The sequence below is a fragment of the Phyllobates terribilis genome, unplaced genomic scaffold (assembly GCF_046119375.1).
Source record: "Phyllobates terribilis strain yellow unplaced genomic scaffold, ASM4611937v1 Scaffold_4__5_contigs__length_816908805, whole genome shotgun sequence".
Taxonomy (NCBI): Eukaryota; Metazoa; Chordata; class Amphibia; order Anura; family Dendrobatidae; genus Phyllobates; species Phyllobates terribilis.
The window spans coordinates 39,158,825-39,176,294 of record NW_027362764.1 but is presented as its reverse complement, the minus strand read 5'-3'; the positions used below and the strand labels follow the sequence as shown (position 1 = coordinate 39,176,294).

The window sequence follows — 17,470 nt, the reverse complement described above, 5'->3', positions numbered from 1 at the left end:
ATAAAGTAAAAAATAAAAAACTACACCTATACTCACCAAGACACCTAATTCCCCGAAGCCATCGATCTCCTGTAATAAAATATAAAATAATAAACCACAACCTTATCCTTACCCCCCCGTAGCAGTCCACGAGTGTCCCACGAAGATCTCCAGTTCAGAGCAGCCACATAGAATGTGACCGCTCTGAACCGCTGCCGCCGCTAGAATGACGGGGCCGTAAGGGTTCACCGGAGTTCATGCAGCGCTGCTCCGGTTAGCTCCTTTACGGCCCTGCTTTATCGTGAGAAATTCCCACGGTACAGCAGTGCCATAAAGGAGGTCTCCGGAGCTGCGCTGCCTGAATGCACTCCGGTGACCTCAGTCAGTGGCTCCCGCTGCCGGGAGCGGACGTGTTCCCGGCAGCGTGAGCTTACAGCAGCCATGCACAGCTGTCACCATCTCCAGATGTGACAGCTGTGCATGGGAGATCAGCGCAGGAACGTGGACAGGTAACTATTATTTTTAGTAAACTAAGAATTAAATAAAACTGTGTGTTTTATTTCAAATAAATTATTTTTTTCTGGGTGTAGTGTGTTTTTTCTTTTTAACACTTTGTAGGTTAGTAATGGGGGTGTCTTATAGACGCCCATCATTACTAACCTGGGCTTCATGGCAGCTGGCGCTGACATGAACCCCACCACTATTACCCCCTGCCACCGCACCAGGGCAGCGTGGAAGAGCGAGGCTAAGTGCCAGAGTTGGCGCATCCTATGGATGCGCCATTTCTGGGGCAGCTGACGACTGGTGTTTCTAGCCTGTGAGGGGGCCAATATTCATGGCACCCTTCCTGGGCTATTAATATCAGCCCCCAGCTGTCTGCCTAGCCTTTGCTAGCTATTAAAATAGGGGGGACCCCACGTCATTTTTTTGGGGGGGGTCCCCCATTTAATAGCTAGTAAAGGCTAGGTATTCAGCTGGGGGCTGATATTAGTAGCCTGGGAAGCTCCGTGGGTTTTACCCCCTTCCCAGGCTTCAAACATCTGCCCCAGCCGTCTGCTTAACCTCCGCTAGAGACTAAAATTATGGGGGATCCCACGCTATTTTTTTTTTAAATAAATCCATTATTTTAACACTAAATGACATTTGAGGAGTTAATAAAGATGCAGTCCCTAAATTATGTGGTAGAATTCTCACGCTGAAGCGCTGAGTGCAGGAGAATTTTCCCACGCTGTCAGTGACGTGCATGAGGTGAGCTGAGTTCAGCTCATGTCCCTATGGATGCGCCATTTCTGGGGCGGCTGACGGCTGGTGTTTCTAGCCTGGGAGGGGGCCAATATTCATGGCTCCCTTCCTGGGCTATTAATATCAGCCCCCAGCTGTCTGCCTAGCCTTTGCTAGCTATTAAATTAGGGGGGACCCCACGTCATTTTTTTGGGGGGGTTCCCCCATTTTAATAGCTAGTAAAGGCTAGGTATTCAGCTGGGGGCTGATATTAGTAGCCTGGGAAGCTCCGTGGGTATTACCCCCTTCCCAGGCTTCAAACATTTGCCCCAGCTGTCTGCTTAACCTCCGCTAGAGCCTAAAATTAAGGGGAACCCCACGCCAATTTTTTTTTAAATAAATCCTTTATTTTAACACTAAATGACAAGTACAGTAAGCAACACTGTCACTGTACTTCATATATATGTGACTGACATGTTTCTATCTATCTAATCTATGTGTGATTCTCTATTCTTTCTATTCTAAATTGTCGGGTACCGCTGCTGAATTGCCGGCCGGCTTTCTTAAAGAGACGGTGCATGAAAACACTAATATTTTTTTAAATAAATCCTTTACACTAAATGACAAGTACAGTAAGCAATACTGTCACTGTACTTCTTATATATGTGGCTGACATGTTTCTATCTATCTAATCTATGTGTGAAGCTCTATTCTGTCTGTTATAAATTGTCGGGTACAGATGCTGAATTGCCGGCCGGCTTTTTTAAAGAGACGGTGCACGAAAACACTAATATTTTTTTAAATAAATCCTTTACACTAAATGACAAGTACAGTAAGCAACACTGTCATTGTACTTCATATATATGTGACTGACATGTTTCTATCTATCTAATCTATGTGTGAAGCTCTATTCTGTCTGTTATAAATTGTCGGGTACCGCTGCTGAATTGCCGGCCGGCTTTTTTAAAGAGACGGTGCACGAAAACACTAATATTTTTTTTAATAAATCCTTTACACTAAATGACAAGTACAGTAAGCAACACTGTCACTGTACTTCATATATATGTGACTGACATGTTTCTATCTATCTAATCTATGTGTGATGCTCTATTCTTTCTGTTGTAAATTGTCGGGTACCGGTGTATGCCGCTGATGAATTGCCGGCTTTTCATGTCATTCTACATTATTCTTAGTTGTTTTACTTCATGTAGAATTAACCTACAAGGAAAGAAAGGGTTTATTTTCATTCCGATATTTGTGTCCCATTGACTTGCATTGGTTTCCGGTATCGGAATCGGCGATATCCGATACTTTTTGGGTATCGGCCCGATCCAATCCGATACGATATTTCCTGATATCGGAAGGTATCGCTCAACACTAGTGATAACTAAATGGCTCATGGAACAAAACATAGAGATTTTGGGTCCATGGCCTGGAAACTCCCCAGATCTTAATCCCATTGAGAACTTGTGGTCAATCATCAAGAGACGGGTGGACAAACAAAAATCAACAAATTCTGGCAAAATGCAAGCATTGATTATGCAAGAATGGACTGCTATCAGTCAGGATTTGGTCCAAAAGTTGATTGAGAGCATGCCAGGAAGGATTACAGAGGTCTTGAAGAAGAAGGGGCAACACTGCAAATATTGACTTGCTGCATTAACTCATTCTAACTGTCAATATAACCTATTGGTACTCATAATATGATTGCAATTATATTTCTGTATGTGATATAAACATCAGACAAATACTAATAAAAACCAGAGGCCAGCAGATCATGTGAAAATATAATTTTGGTGTCATTCTCAAAACTTTTGGCCATGACTGTAGATTGATGGGGTCACTAATGAGGTCAACATTGTCTCTAGTAGATGCCGGTCATGGAATCACCAAACTTAGATGATCATGTGCCTACAAGAAACCGAGGTATCTCGTCAATGGAAGCTAAGTCAGATGTCTCCTAATGTGAATTATGCTTTAATATTTTGTACTTATTAGTCAAGTAAAAAGTGGGTCTACACCGGAGCCACCCCTGTCTCCTCTGCCACAAGGAACCTACCATGATGGACTCGGTGATGACTTGGAGTATTGAGGATCAGCTCCAGTGGACCCAGATTATTTATGAACTGTAGGGAAAGACATATTGTCATTGTACAACGTCATATATTATAGAACTAGGAAAAAGTGCCAACATTTTTGCAAAATACATGAAAGGAAGCACAAGTCTTTCCCCTTCCATTATTACCCTTAAAGGATGTGTCTTTAGATTGGAGCAATTTTTTTTATTTTCGTTTTTGTCTCACTGTGTTCCGGAAGGCATAACTTTTTCTTTCCTTTACGTTGCTTTCTGAAGTCATGAAGTAGGGATGAACGGACCGGTGGAAGTTCGGATTCTGGTATCCGAACTTGAACTGTAGCCGAACTTGAAACTAGAACTCGATCCCCATTGAAAATAATGGGAACCTGAACTTTGTATCTGCAAAATCTCTCTCTCTCTCTGACTTCCCCGGAGGGACTGCACTTCCCCTGGAGCTCCGAACTTTAAAACAAACTCAAGGGAGAAGTCCATGTTTGGAGTTTTGCACTTGACACCGAGTGTCCTCTACGAACCTCAAACATTTAAGTTCAGGTTCGCTCATCTCTTGACTATTTATTTCATTTTTTTTTTTTTAACTGTGGAAAAAGATCAGTTATGCAATTGATTTTCTTGTTTTTTTTTAAGTACTTTTTGAACACTCATGGGCCGACTCATTATTGCATTTGTGTCTGTTTTTGGTGTTTTGTGTCTTTTTTTGCTTACACCAAATTCATCTTTCCATCTGCGCTTTTTAAAGTCTATTTTATATGTATTCACCCATATTTTTTATTTTTTTTTAGGTTGCCATTTTGGGCCGTTGGTTTACAGTTTTTTCTAGATGTTTTCTCCCGATTCATCATTTGCAATTTTTTAAAAAGTGGCAACATTTGACCAAACGTACTTCTACAGCCGCACCAAAAGTGATTTTATGTACACTAAGGATTTTATTGTTTAAGCAATTTTTCAAAATTTTGCAAAATGTGAAACTTTTTTAAACTAAAAAGTTGCAAAAATGGTTAAAGACAGAAAAAAAATATTTTTTCAAAAACAAAAACGCAAAAAATTCATAAACCAATGTGAACCAATTTTATGAATTTGTATCAAAAAACATCAGCTACTACCACAAGATAAAGAAAGAAAAATGACTTAAAAAACCCACAAATGATGAATCCGGGCCCATGATGGCTTGAAGTGGTGGTTAGAAACAAAGAACTATCCTGGCTCCACATATTTTATAATGGAATACTGTGCCAAAACCCTCAAAGGAATTCAAGGGAACGAAAAAGAGGACAAGGGGTACACATATTGGGCACCAAGTATTCTGAATAACAAATAAATATCAAACAACAAGGATTGAAGAAATATACATATGTCAATTTTATTTAGAACATTGAACACACACTGACAATTAAAACATACATAAAACCATGTAGAAAGTCCCCTCAAAGTGAAATGTATAGAAATATACATAGAGTCCATTTAATATTAAAGAGGCAATATGTAGAACTCCCCCAAATCTGAACATATACAGTACAGACCAAAGGTTTGGACACACCTTCTCATTTAAAGATTTTTCTGTATTTTCATGACTATGAAAATTGTACATTCACACTGAAGGCATCAAAACTATGAATTAACACTTGTGGAATTATATACTTAACAAAAAAGTGTGAAACAACTGAAAATATGTCTTATATTCTAGGTTCTTCAAAGTAGCCACCTTTTGCTTTGATGACTGCTTTGCACACTCTTGGCATTCTCTTGATGAGCTTCAAGAGGTAGCCACCGGAAATGGTCTTCCAACAATCTTGAAGGAGTTCCCAGAGATGCTTAGCACTTGTTGGCCCTTTTGCCTTCACTCTGCGGTCCAGCTCACCCCAAACCATCTCGATTGGGTTCAGGTCTGGTGTCTGTGGAGGCCAGGTCATCTGACGTAGCACCCCATCACTCTCCTTCTTGGTCAAATAGCCCTTACACAGCCTGGAGGTGTGTTTGGGGTCATTGTCCTGTTGAAAAAAAAATGATGGTCCAACTAAACGCAAACCGGATGGAATAGCATGCCGCTGCAAGATGCTGTGGTAGCCATGCTTGTTCAGTATGCCTTCAATTTTGAATAAATCCCCAACAGTGTCACCAGCAAAGCCCCCCCACACCATCACACCTCCTCCTCCATGCTTCACGGTGGGAACCATGCATGTAGTGTCCATCCGTTCACCTTTTCTGCGTCGTACAAAGACACGGTGGTTGGAACCAAAGATCTCAAATTTGGACTCATCAGACCAAAGCACAGATTTCCACTGGTCTAATGTCCATTCCTTGTGTTCTTTAGCCCAAACAAGTCTCTTCTGCTTGTTGCCTGTCCTTAGCAGTGGTTTCCTAGCAGCTATTTTACCATGAAGGCCTGCTGCACAAAGTCTCCTCTTAACAGTTGTTATAGAGATGTGTCTGCTGCTAGAACTCTGTGTGGCATTGACCTGGTCTCTAATCTGAGCTGCTGTTAACCTGCGATTTCTGAGGCTGGTGACTCGGATAAACTTATCCTCAGAAGCAGAGGTGACTCTTGGTCTTCCTTTCCTGGGGCGGTCCTCATGTGAGCCAGTTTCTTTGTAGCGCTTGATGGTTTTTGCAACTGTACTTGGGGACACTTTCAAAGTTTTCCCAATTTTTCGCACTGACTGACCTTCATTTCTTAAAGTAATGATGGCCACTCGTTTTTCTTTACTTAGCTGCTTTTTTCTTGCCATAATACAAATTCTAACAGTCTATTCAGTAGGACTATCAGCTGTGTATCCACCTGACTTCTGCACAACACAACTGATGGTCCCAACCCCATTTATAAGGCAAGAAATCCCACTTATTAAACCTGACAGGGCACACCTGTGAAGTGAAAACCATTTCTGGTGACTACCATCAAGAGAATGCCAAGAGTGTACAAAGCAGTCATCAAAGCAAAAGGTGGCTACTTTGAAGAACCTAGAATATAAGACATATTTTCAGTTGTTTCACACTTTTTTGTTAAGTATATAATTCCACATGTGTTAATTCATAGTTTTGATGCCTTCAGTGTGAATGTACAATTTTCATAGTCATGAAAATACAGAAAAATCTTTAAATGAGAAGGTGTGTCCAAACTTTTGGTCTGTACTGTATATATTGGTATAGTAAGTATATAAAATTATTAATACTCCAATCTAAATGATCTATGTATAGATATAAAGCCCTTCTGGCCTATAGAAAGTGTACCCTAATACTACCCAATATAGGAAAGGACAATAAGGCAACCAAATATCTAATCAATAATATATACCAAAAGATAAAAAGAGTGTGTATATATGACACAGACCGTAAATGTTCATAAAGGGGGGAGAAAATGACACTAAGTCAGGCCGCACGTATTACGCCACCGCCGTGGCTTCCTCAGGGATATAGTATAGTGACCATACTAAGGACCAGGGGGCTCATTGCGGGTGGAAGAAAGGCGATTCTGGCACCTAAACAGGAAAGGGTTCTTTACAGTCAGAGCAGTCAGACTGTGGGATGCCGACCACAAGAGGTAGTGATGGCCGACACTATAACAGCTTTATACAAGGGCCGACACTATAACAGCTTTATACAGGGGCCGACACTATAACAGCTTTATACAGGGGCCGACACTATAGCAGCTTTATACAAGGGCTGGATGATTTCCTCACTACACATAACATTGTGGGCTACAGTTAAATTAGACAAAATATTACACCTATAGTAGTACATTTAATACGATAATAGTAATTACATAACTAGTATCATAATTAGGATGATCCAGGGTTCTAGGGGTCAAGAAGGAATTCTTCCCCTGTGACATAAATTGGCTGAATGAGTCCTGGGGTTTTTGCCTTCTTCTGGATCAACAGATTTAGACATAGGGATTTTAGTAATACCATTATTAGAATCACAAGAGTAACACAAAATATAAAACCAATTAAAAAATTATATACAGGTTCATTTTTAACTGTAATAGTGCAGCAATAATAAAAATGGTAATAATACATTTGTGAGGCTCGGTCCCAGTAAGTTAGTAAGTTAATGTAGGGAGTACAATCGTGGGAGAAAGGTTGAACTGGATGGACCTAGATCTTTATTCAACCTATGGTACTATGTAAAATATCAGGCGTACATAAAAAAAACTCAAGTAGAGTTGTGCCAAATTTTGCAACTTTTTTTTTTAAAAAAGTTGCATTTTATGAATTAGTGTAGTAAATCTATAAAAGCCACATTGATGTAAAAAATCAGAAAACTAACTAAGCCGCTACTTGAAAAAAGGCCTAAATCGTATGAAAAATGTGTGGCAAATCAAAATGTCATCATTCTATTGATCATTGAGGGGCCAGGGATAAAGCCCCCCAAAAATCTAACATTCATCACCAATCCAGTGAATAGAAATGTATTTTCTAGGACAATCCCCTTAAGACAATTAGTGATTACCGGGATTGATGATCATTCTCTGGCTTAGCACTGCCAAAAATATTGATACAGGTATAACCAAAAATGCCGCGGCTCCTCTGCTATTTTGGAAACCTGCATGCGCAATGCGTGCACCCAACTGAAAGCAACAAAATTCACTTTTCTTTAAGGTTTTGAATAGAGATGACGGAATCCTTTGAAATTCAGATTCTCCAGATTCGCCTTATTTTTCAACAAAAATTGGATTTGCGGGAAATGGAAAGTACTGTAAAATTGCCCTCCTAACTGTGTATGACACAGTTCTCTTATTTTCTTCACTGCTGTGCTGTCACTCAATAACAGTACAGTTTGTTCAGTGTTTTATGGCTTTCACTTCCTATCTCTATGGCTAAGATGTGAGATGTAACGTCTTTTTACTATCCAGATTCACCATACAATTGCTGCTGCATTCCCTGCCTGTGCTTTTATAGTGGCTCTGGTAGTAACTGCAGTAGCAACCAGCAGAGAGCTGAACATCTTGATGAGAATCTTGTATATATGTCGGGATCAATACAAAATCTAGTGAAACTTTTACTCAAAAGTACAGCTCTTATGTACCTAGATTTCGTAGAACAGATTGTGGCTACGAGTTAGAAACTCAAGTAAGGCGTCCGCTCACCGTATTTACACAGATGGAGTCAGTGGACGCATTTGTAAAGCAAAATCTCAGCAGGGGACAGAGGCAAGCAAAACCAACACTGGGGATTACTGCTTGTTTCCTTAGTCTCGCAAAACGCAAATCTTAGGATTCAATCCTGATTTATTCTGTTTTTCTACCTGATGAGGCCGTTTTCTACTTCATTGAGCGCATTACACAACCATAGCCGCATGTCCATACTACAGCGTACAAAGAAAATATTTGATGATTGGAGATAAAACAATCTCAGCAAGTTAGCCATGTTAGGATAATACAGAGCTCCAGAGGGGGAGACTCTACAGAGCCGGGAGATGAGAAATAAAGGCCACTCCAGCCTCAGCTACACCAGAATGTGGATATACAATGGATAAAAGGGGAATTGGATGTTTCGCCCCCAGCAGTTCGCCCCCAGCAATTCGCCCCCGGGTACATTTCACCCCCGCACCTTTCGTCCCCAGCATTTGGCGCCCAGGATGTTTTGCCCCCGCACATCTCACCCCCGCACATATTGCCCCCAGTTCGAAACGTCCGGGGGCGAAACGTGCGGGGGCAAAATGTGCGGGGGCGAAATGTACCTGGAGGCGAACAGATGGGGGCGAACTGCTGGGGGCGAACTGCTGGGGGCGAAACTTTGTATAACCGGATAAAAGAGAAGCGTCCAAATGTACTATTTCCTGTAAGAAATCTGAATTATTCAATAATCTATCCATCTAGATAGCATAACATAACCAATAATGCATTACTATTTGTACCAGAAAATATCTCCTATAATACTGTCCATATGTTCAAGAATATAACTACTATAATACTGCCCCTATGTACAAGAATATAACTACTATAATACTGCCCCTATGTACAAGAATATAACTACTATAATACTGCCCCTATGTACAAGAATATAACTACTATAATACTGCCCCCTATGTAAAAGAATATAACTACTATAATACTGCCCCCTATGTACAAGAATATAACTACTATAATACTGCTCCTATGTACAAGAATATAACTACTATAATACTGCCCCCTATGTACAATAATATAACTACTATAATACTGCTCCTATGTACAAGAATATAACTACTATAATACTGCTCCTATGTACAAGAATATAACTACTATAATACTGTCCCTATGTACAAGAATATAACTACTATAATACTGCCCCCTATGTACAATAATATAACTACTATAATACTGCCCCTATGTACAAGAATATAACTACTATAATACTACTCCTATGTACAAGAATATAACTACTATAATACTGCTCCTATGTATAAGAATATAACTACTATAATACTGCTCCTATATACAAGAATATAACTGCTATGATACTGCTCCCTATGTACAAGAATATAACTACTATAATACTGTCCCTATGTCCAAGAATATAACTACTATAATACTGCCCCTATGTACAATAATATAACTACTATAATACTGCTCCTATGTACAAGAATATAACTACTATAATACTGCTCCTATGTACAAGAATATAACTACTATAATACTGCCCCTATGTACAATAATATAACTACTATAATACTGCTCCTATGTACAAGAATATAACTAATATAATACTGCTCCTATGTACAAGAATATAACTACTATAATACTGCCCCTATGTACAAGAATATAACTACTATAATACTCCTCCCTATGTACAAGAATATAACTACTATAATACTGCCCCCTATGTACAAGAATATAACTAATATAATACTACCCCTAATGTACAAGAATATAACTACTATAATACTGCCCCCTATGTACAAGAATATAACTAATATAATACTACCCCTAATGTACAAGAATATAAGTACTATAATACTGCCCACTATGTACAAGAATATAACTACCATAATACTGCTCCTATGTACAAGAATATAACTACTATAATACTGCTCCTATGTACAAGAATATAACTACTATAATACTGACACTATGTACAAGAATATAACTACTATAATACTGCCCCCTATGTACAAGAATATAACTACTATAATACTGCTCCTGTGTACAAGAATATAACTACTATAATACTGCTCCTATGTACAAGAATATAACTACTATAATACTGCTCCTATGTACAAGAATATAACTACTATAATACTGCTCCTAAGTACTAGAATATAACTACAACAATATTGCCACCTGTTTATAAGAATATAACTTCTATAATACTGCCCCCTATGTACAAGAATATAACTACTATAATACTGCCCCTATGTACAGGAATATAACTACTATAATACTGCTCCTATGTACAAGAATATAACTACTATAATACTGCCCCTATGTACAAGAATATAACAACTATAATACTGCTTCTATGTACATACGTGACGATGATGGGTGTGAACCCACTGCGCCACTGGCCGAGCTTACTCTATATTACTAACTGGTGTTCATCAGAGCCTCTGATGGTGAGGCTAGGCATGGGACGTTAGGATTGTCACCAGGTTCAACTGCAGGGCAGTCCGTGGACCTACAGCAGCTGACCTGTGGGTCAAAAGCACAAATACGAAGCACAGAAGGTGAAGACAGAGACGTTGTGAGATGGGGCGGGTGGCATAGGTTGAAAATACAAAGCCAGGGTCTGGAGCGGAGAGAACAGAATAAATTAATAAACAGGCCGATTTGGTAAGGGGAGAGTCAAAACAATATTGAACCTTGACAGGGAACTAGTGAGAAACTGCATCTAGGACCTAAACGCAGACAAGGTGTGGAGGGAGAAGCTGCCTAATATATCCACTGATGGCAGGAGATAGGCCAAGGAAGCAAAACTCTGCAGAACACAGTGTTTTTAAATTCCGGCAGAGTCTGGCCACTCGTCTCTATAGCTGGATGGAGACTTTCCAGGTACAGGAGGATGTTGCTGTGCTGGAAGTTTTGCACGAGGCAGCTCAGCAAGATGGTCTGACACTGGGAGGAGCACAGCGGTGCACACATTGATGGGTTTGAAAGACCATTGCAATGTGACTTTGGATTTTCTCTTGGTTTAGTAGAACCAGTGTCCCCAAAGATCTTATTGAAGGTCTTGTGGACCCAACAGTTGAGTAGAAGTCTATGTTGGATATTGCAGTGGTTTTACTCATTAGGACAATGTGAATGAAGATGCCTTCAGGTCTTTCAGCAAACAATATGACTTTTTATCTTATCAGATGACTGGCTTGTTCCCATCACACCCTAAAACCCCAGACTCTCCTTGGTATGAAATAGACATATCCACAATTTCCAATTAATAATTTCGGAAATCTCAACTTGTTTTTTTTTTTTTTTACCTTGGCAGGAAAATCTATCGAAAATGTATTCTCCTATCAAGACCCAAAATGTTACAAGATGCAGACGCCGGTTACATGGAAGGAAAGGGGGGGGGGGTGCTGATATTCTACAGATCGAACAAAAGAATGTTATCTAATTGAGACCAACTGCTCTCATTGTTCCTTATAAACTCGGCAATATATTCCCGAGAAGCCAACACATGGTTCTCTTTAAGGAAGTCAGACGAAGATTTCTCATACACAATAAATCAGGTTCTGGTGGACAATGCCCAAAGCAAAAAGCGGAGGCAAGAAATAACCAGAATGTCTACCTCAGTGTGGATCCAGAATTGGTACAGGAGATTAAACTGGAGGTGGACAGCAAATACGGACGGAGGGATGAAGAGGGCCATTGGCCAGTAGAACATCTAAAAGTCAAGAAGAAAAAAACAAGAGGTTATGCAGACAAGAAATAATAAATGCTACTTAGTAGATAGGGATGCATTTCCTTTTCAATATTTTGTTTCCTACTCTTACCCATCTTAAAGGGGTTGGAGAAAAAAAAATTACTCTTTTTTTTTAAACACAGTACAACATCAGCCTACAGGTAGTATGTGGTATTGCTGCTCCTCCCCAATCATTTTGATGAGTTGCAATACCAAATACAACCAGTGAGCAGGGGTGGTGCTGTTTTTGGAAGCGTTCTTCTAAACCTCTACAAGGGGTTTTCCTGTCTCATAAAGTGATTACATATGGTAACCATATTATAGAATCACTTTATGATCTGTAGGGTCCAACTTATGGGACCCCCACTGATACTGAGAGTGAAGAATTCCCCCTATTCATTTCTTTCCTGACTGCGCAAGGAACTGCAGCTGACCCTATTTACTTGGATGGGGGTCGCACCGCAGTTCCCTGCAAACGTGGATAGTGGGGGGGAATTGTGCAAGGGTAAAATAAAGAAAGATGGAAAGCGCTACATCGGTGGTGCGTCTGCTTCATATATTATATGAAGGTGGCGCATCTGTAAAATATTATTAATGTTGCAAATAATAATAATAATAATGTAAAAATATATAATCAACTAAATGTAATATAAAAATTATATCCCCACATAAAAATATTATTATTATTACTCATTGTCAATTTCTCTTATAATTGTGTCTGTTTTTGTTCTACAATTCTATTTGCTTTTGGTCTTTTCTGGTCTTTTATGAAATTTGTTTTACTTTTTTTTTTCTGTTCTACAATGTTGCAGAAATAGAGATGATACAGATAAGAAAAATAAATGTAACAAAATAATCCAAAAATCACTGGATGCATTGGAGTATGAAGGACATGAAGAACAAGAGACAGGTGTAAAAGAAATGATGAAATTATTATTGATCATAATAGTATAGTACTATTACAATAAATAATAATGAAAAACAAGTTTAATAATAAAAAATAACTACACAAATAAAAAATATTAATGCATAAACAATATTAATAAGACTATATAAATGACTGCAAAAAAGATAACTTAAAATAAATAATGCAAAAACATATCAAACACTGATATATAAATGTATAAATTATATTGTATCACTAATTTAAGAAAAATTACACAAAAATAATGACAAAAATATAAAAATAATGCAAAAAATACTACTAATAATAATAATTACAAAAAATAATGCAAAAAATATATAATAATAATAAATAAAAATGCAATAATAATAATTGCAAAAAATAATGTAAATGATAAGAAATAAGAAATGCAATAATAATAATAATAAATAAAAATGCAATAATAATAATAATAATAATTGCAAAAAATAATGTAAATAATAATAAATAAGAAATGTAAGAATAATTAAAAAAAATAATATTAATAATAATAAGTACCAAAAATATTGCAAAATGATAATACATACAAAAAAATCCAATAATAATAATAATAATAATAATAATAAATAAAAATGCAATAATAATAATAATTGCAAAAAAATAATGTAAATAATAATAAATAAAAAATGCAAGAATAATTTTCAAAAAAAATAATAACATTAATAATAATAAGTGCAAAAAATATTGCAAAATAATAATTCATACAAAAAAATGCAAGAATAATAAATAAAAATGAAATAATAATAATAATGGCAAAAAATAATGCAAATAATAATAAATAAAAAATGCAATAATAATAAATAAAAAAATTATATTAATAATAATAATTACAAAATATGCACAATAATAATATATAAAAAATTGCAATAATAAATGAAAAATAAATAAATAAAAAATAAATATAATAATAATAATAATAATAATAATATAGAGGTAAAATCATTGTTGCTTATCGTTTATTTGTTGCCTACAATATTATACCAGATACAAGTGTTTCCAGGTGCTGGGCTGAGGGCAGGTGGGATCTGCTGCTGGGCACATTGTGACCCCGGGTTTAGGAATAATGGACTCAGGTCCGCACAGATGAGCCCAGAGTGGGATTCCTGCAGCGGGCTCCTCTAATGTCTGCACGTCCAGGTCCAGTTACAGGTGATCTCTGGGGGGGACACGTTACAAGTGTAATATTTTACATGGAGCTAAACTCGCATTAATGAGCTGCAGGTGGAGGAGACGGGCGCCATTCGGTCACTTTTAATGGAGTTCTCTCCTCCGTGTTCTGCGTCCAATTTATGTGATTTGTAAAGTATCTCGCTGCTTTCAGGTGTTTTCACACTCACGGGAAACCCAATACGATGTGCAGAAGTGATGCTCGGCTTCCAGGCCGGGGCACAGCCGTAGTACAGCGGGTACAGAGGGGGCAGGGGCGTTTAAGAATCCGAATATAGGAAGCCCAATACAACAACAAAAAATCAAAAAGTGAGTGACCCCCTTATAGACTTTATATAAATTCAGTGAGGAACGCTAATATTCAATCAATGCTGGTAAGTTACATATAACACTGCCACCCAGTGCTGAGATAATACCGCCATACAGTGCTCCAGAAGAGGAACAAACACCAATAAAAAAGAAGTATATTCACTCGCTATACATGAACACACATACAGCGCTCACTGCATGCACGTACTGTCCCATGAGCACAGGTATATACTGTACATGCTCAACCGTATACCTGCTTCCACCATGTATTACATTGACAATAAAGGTTTACAATTTCCACAGCTTACATTTTCCCTTATTTAAAAATGACTAAAATATTTTTGACCTAATATAAAGAGTCCTCTCTAGTCTTAATTTCCTCTGCGGCAATGGGTAACATCCCTGGTGGTCTGGTGGTTCCCAACGAGCCTAAAGCAGGTACCCCTCCCTCAAAGAAGTCATAATCAAGAAGTACAGCATGATCTCATGACACATACCCCATATGTATATGTGTAGGACCACGTACCGTATGTTAAGAATCTGGGAGTTATAGCAGTAAAAGGGTTCATAGAAACATTTCTGGTGGGCTAAGGTGATAAATAAGGTTAATAATAACATTCCTGGTGGGCTACGGTAGAAAAGGGGTTAATAATAACATTTCTGGTGGGCTATGGTAGAAAAGGGGTTAATAATATTTCTGGTGGGCATTGTAGTTAAGGGGTTATTGATAATATCCCTGGTTGGCTGTGGTAGTAAAGGGTTAATTATAACATCCCTGTTGGCGTGGGGTAGGGAAGGGGTTAATAAAAATATTCCTGGTGGGATAGGGTAGCCACATCCCTGGTGGGCTAGGACAGTGAATGGTAAAGCATCCTTGTTGTGCACATGAAGTGAAGGGGTTAAGGTTCATATCCCTGGTGGGCTTGCACAATATTTTCTAACAATCCTCTACCCCACTCCAAGAAAATGAAGTTCCCCAAGACTATGAACTGATATTGTGCAGAACATAAGAAGTGCAGCAGGGACACATTGTGAGCACCTTTTGGGGGCATGGCGCGTCCCCCCTGGAATACATGTACAAAAGGTTCAGAACCTGGGAATTATAGCAGTGATTGGTTAATGAGAATTTTCTGCTAGGCCGGGGTGGTGAACGGATTCATTATATTATCCCTGGTGGGCTACAGTAGTTAAAGAGTTGATAACATCCCTGGTGGGCTAGGAAAGTGAATAGGTTAATTATACCATCCTTGGTGTGCCACAGTAGTCAAAGAGTAAATGAAAAGCTAGAGCATAGGTTAATTCTACTATCCCTGGTGGGCTACAGTAGTTAAAGGGTCAATGATATCATCCCTGGTGGGCTAGGATAGTGAATAGGTTAATTATTATCCGTGGTGGGCCACTACAGTAAGGGGTAAATGATAACGTTCCGGTATTGAATTGGTTAATTATACTAGCTCTGGTGGGCATTTTAGTTAAGGGGTTATTGATAACATCCCTGGTGGGCTAGTGTAGTGATTCAGTTAATCATACTATCCCTGGTGGGCTACAGTAGTTAAGGGATTAATTCTAATATTCATATGTACATATAGAAATTAGCGCCACACTTTTCCACAGGTGGAATGTGGTGTTGCAGCTCAGTCTCATTCACTTTAATGGAACAGAGCTGCAGTACCAGACACAACCCTCGGACAGGTGGGGCGCTACGTTCTACAAGCTTAGGAGCCACAAATCTATTCCTCCTGCGCCCGGGAACTTTTAATATTTTATTGGATTTGCCGCCATCAACGTCAAAGTAATTCAGAAAAGATCTGACAGCCGCTGCGTTCACTTTGAGGGTGCAGCTGGTCACAGCAGGAGCTGCGCTCCTTAATAAGCCCGGACTGAAACCCCACATTTTTCTCGTTGCATGAAGGTTATTACATATCCATGTGAGGACACATTCCGGCACAGTTTTTTTAGGCTGTGGGCATAACGCTCACACTTCTCCATCCTCATCCTCACATCCAGAGGAGCAGATGCAGCAGAGCTGAGTTTTGGATTTGTGTCACCCAACCCAGCAGCACAGAGTATTTCAGGATTCAATTGCAGGATCCACAGTAGCACAGAGTATTTAAGTTGAGGAATGTTCTGATTTATTTCAGGTTTTGCGGACCGTCATAGACTGAGAGCTACATTGCAGAAGGTACAGAATCCCTAACACAGCAGCACAGAGTATTTCAGGAAAATACTGGATTTTGTCAGATATCATGATGAACTGATAGCTGCACAGTGTAAGGTGCAGCGTCTCGAGCAGCACAGAGCATTTCAGGAGGAAGTCTCAGAAAGAGAGCTACATGGTAAAAGCAGCAGACAGCACAGAGTATTTCAGGACAGGAATGAACTTGACTTTGTGAAAAGGCATAAACTGATGCATAGTGTAAAAAAGCAAGGTCCAGAGCAGCACAGAGTATTTCAGGAGGGCAATGTGCAGAGATGTTTTATAATGTCACAGACTGAACATAATATAACATTACAAAAGGAGCATGATCTCCAGCAGCACAGAGTATTTCAGGAAAGGAATGCACTGATTTTGTGAGATGTCATGAATTGAGAGCTCCGTGGTGATACTGGCAGTGTCTCCAGCAGCACAGAGTATTTTGGAACATAACAGACTGAGATTTACATAGTGGAATGAGAAGGATCCCCAACAGCACAGAGTATTTCAGGAAAGGAATGTGCTGATTTTGTGAGAAGTCTTGTACTGAGATCTCTGAAGTGTAGTTACTGTATTCACAAAACTCCTGAGCTCCCCCTAGTGGTGACTGCGGGAACAGAATTTTATGAATTCTTTGTAGATTTTATGAAGCTTTTTTTCAGTAAAACAAATCTCAGACCCGGGTAAAATAATATCGTGAGAAATTACTCAGGATATTCCACAAGCGGATGGTGGATAATTAGGATTCC

At 38.8% G+C, this 17,470-nt stretch overlaps 1 protein-coding gene across 3 annotated transcripts in view; it reads right to left on the bottom strand.

Moving 5' to 3' along the window:
• AGMO (alkylglycerol monooxygenase) overlaps positions 1-17,470 on the bottom strand; it is a 347,454-nt gene that overhangs the window by 202,941 nt on the left and 127,043 nt on the right. For all 3 annotated transcript variants that reach the window (XM_073676470.1, XM_073676469.1, XM_073676468.1), the window contains 2 exons: positions 11,995-12,090; positions 3,260-3,326 (listed from right to left, as the gene is read on the bottom strand). In XM_073676470.1, coding sequence (XP_073532571.1) covers positions 3,260-3,326; positions 11,995-12,090 — 163 coding nt within the window. The remainder of the gene's footprint in view (positions 1-3,259; positions 3,327-11,994; positions 12,091-17,470) is intronic.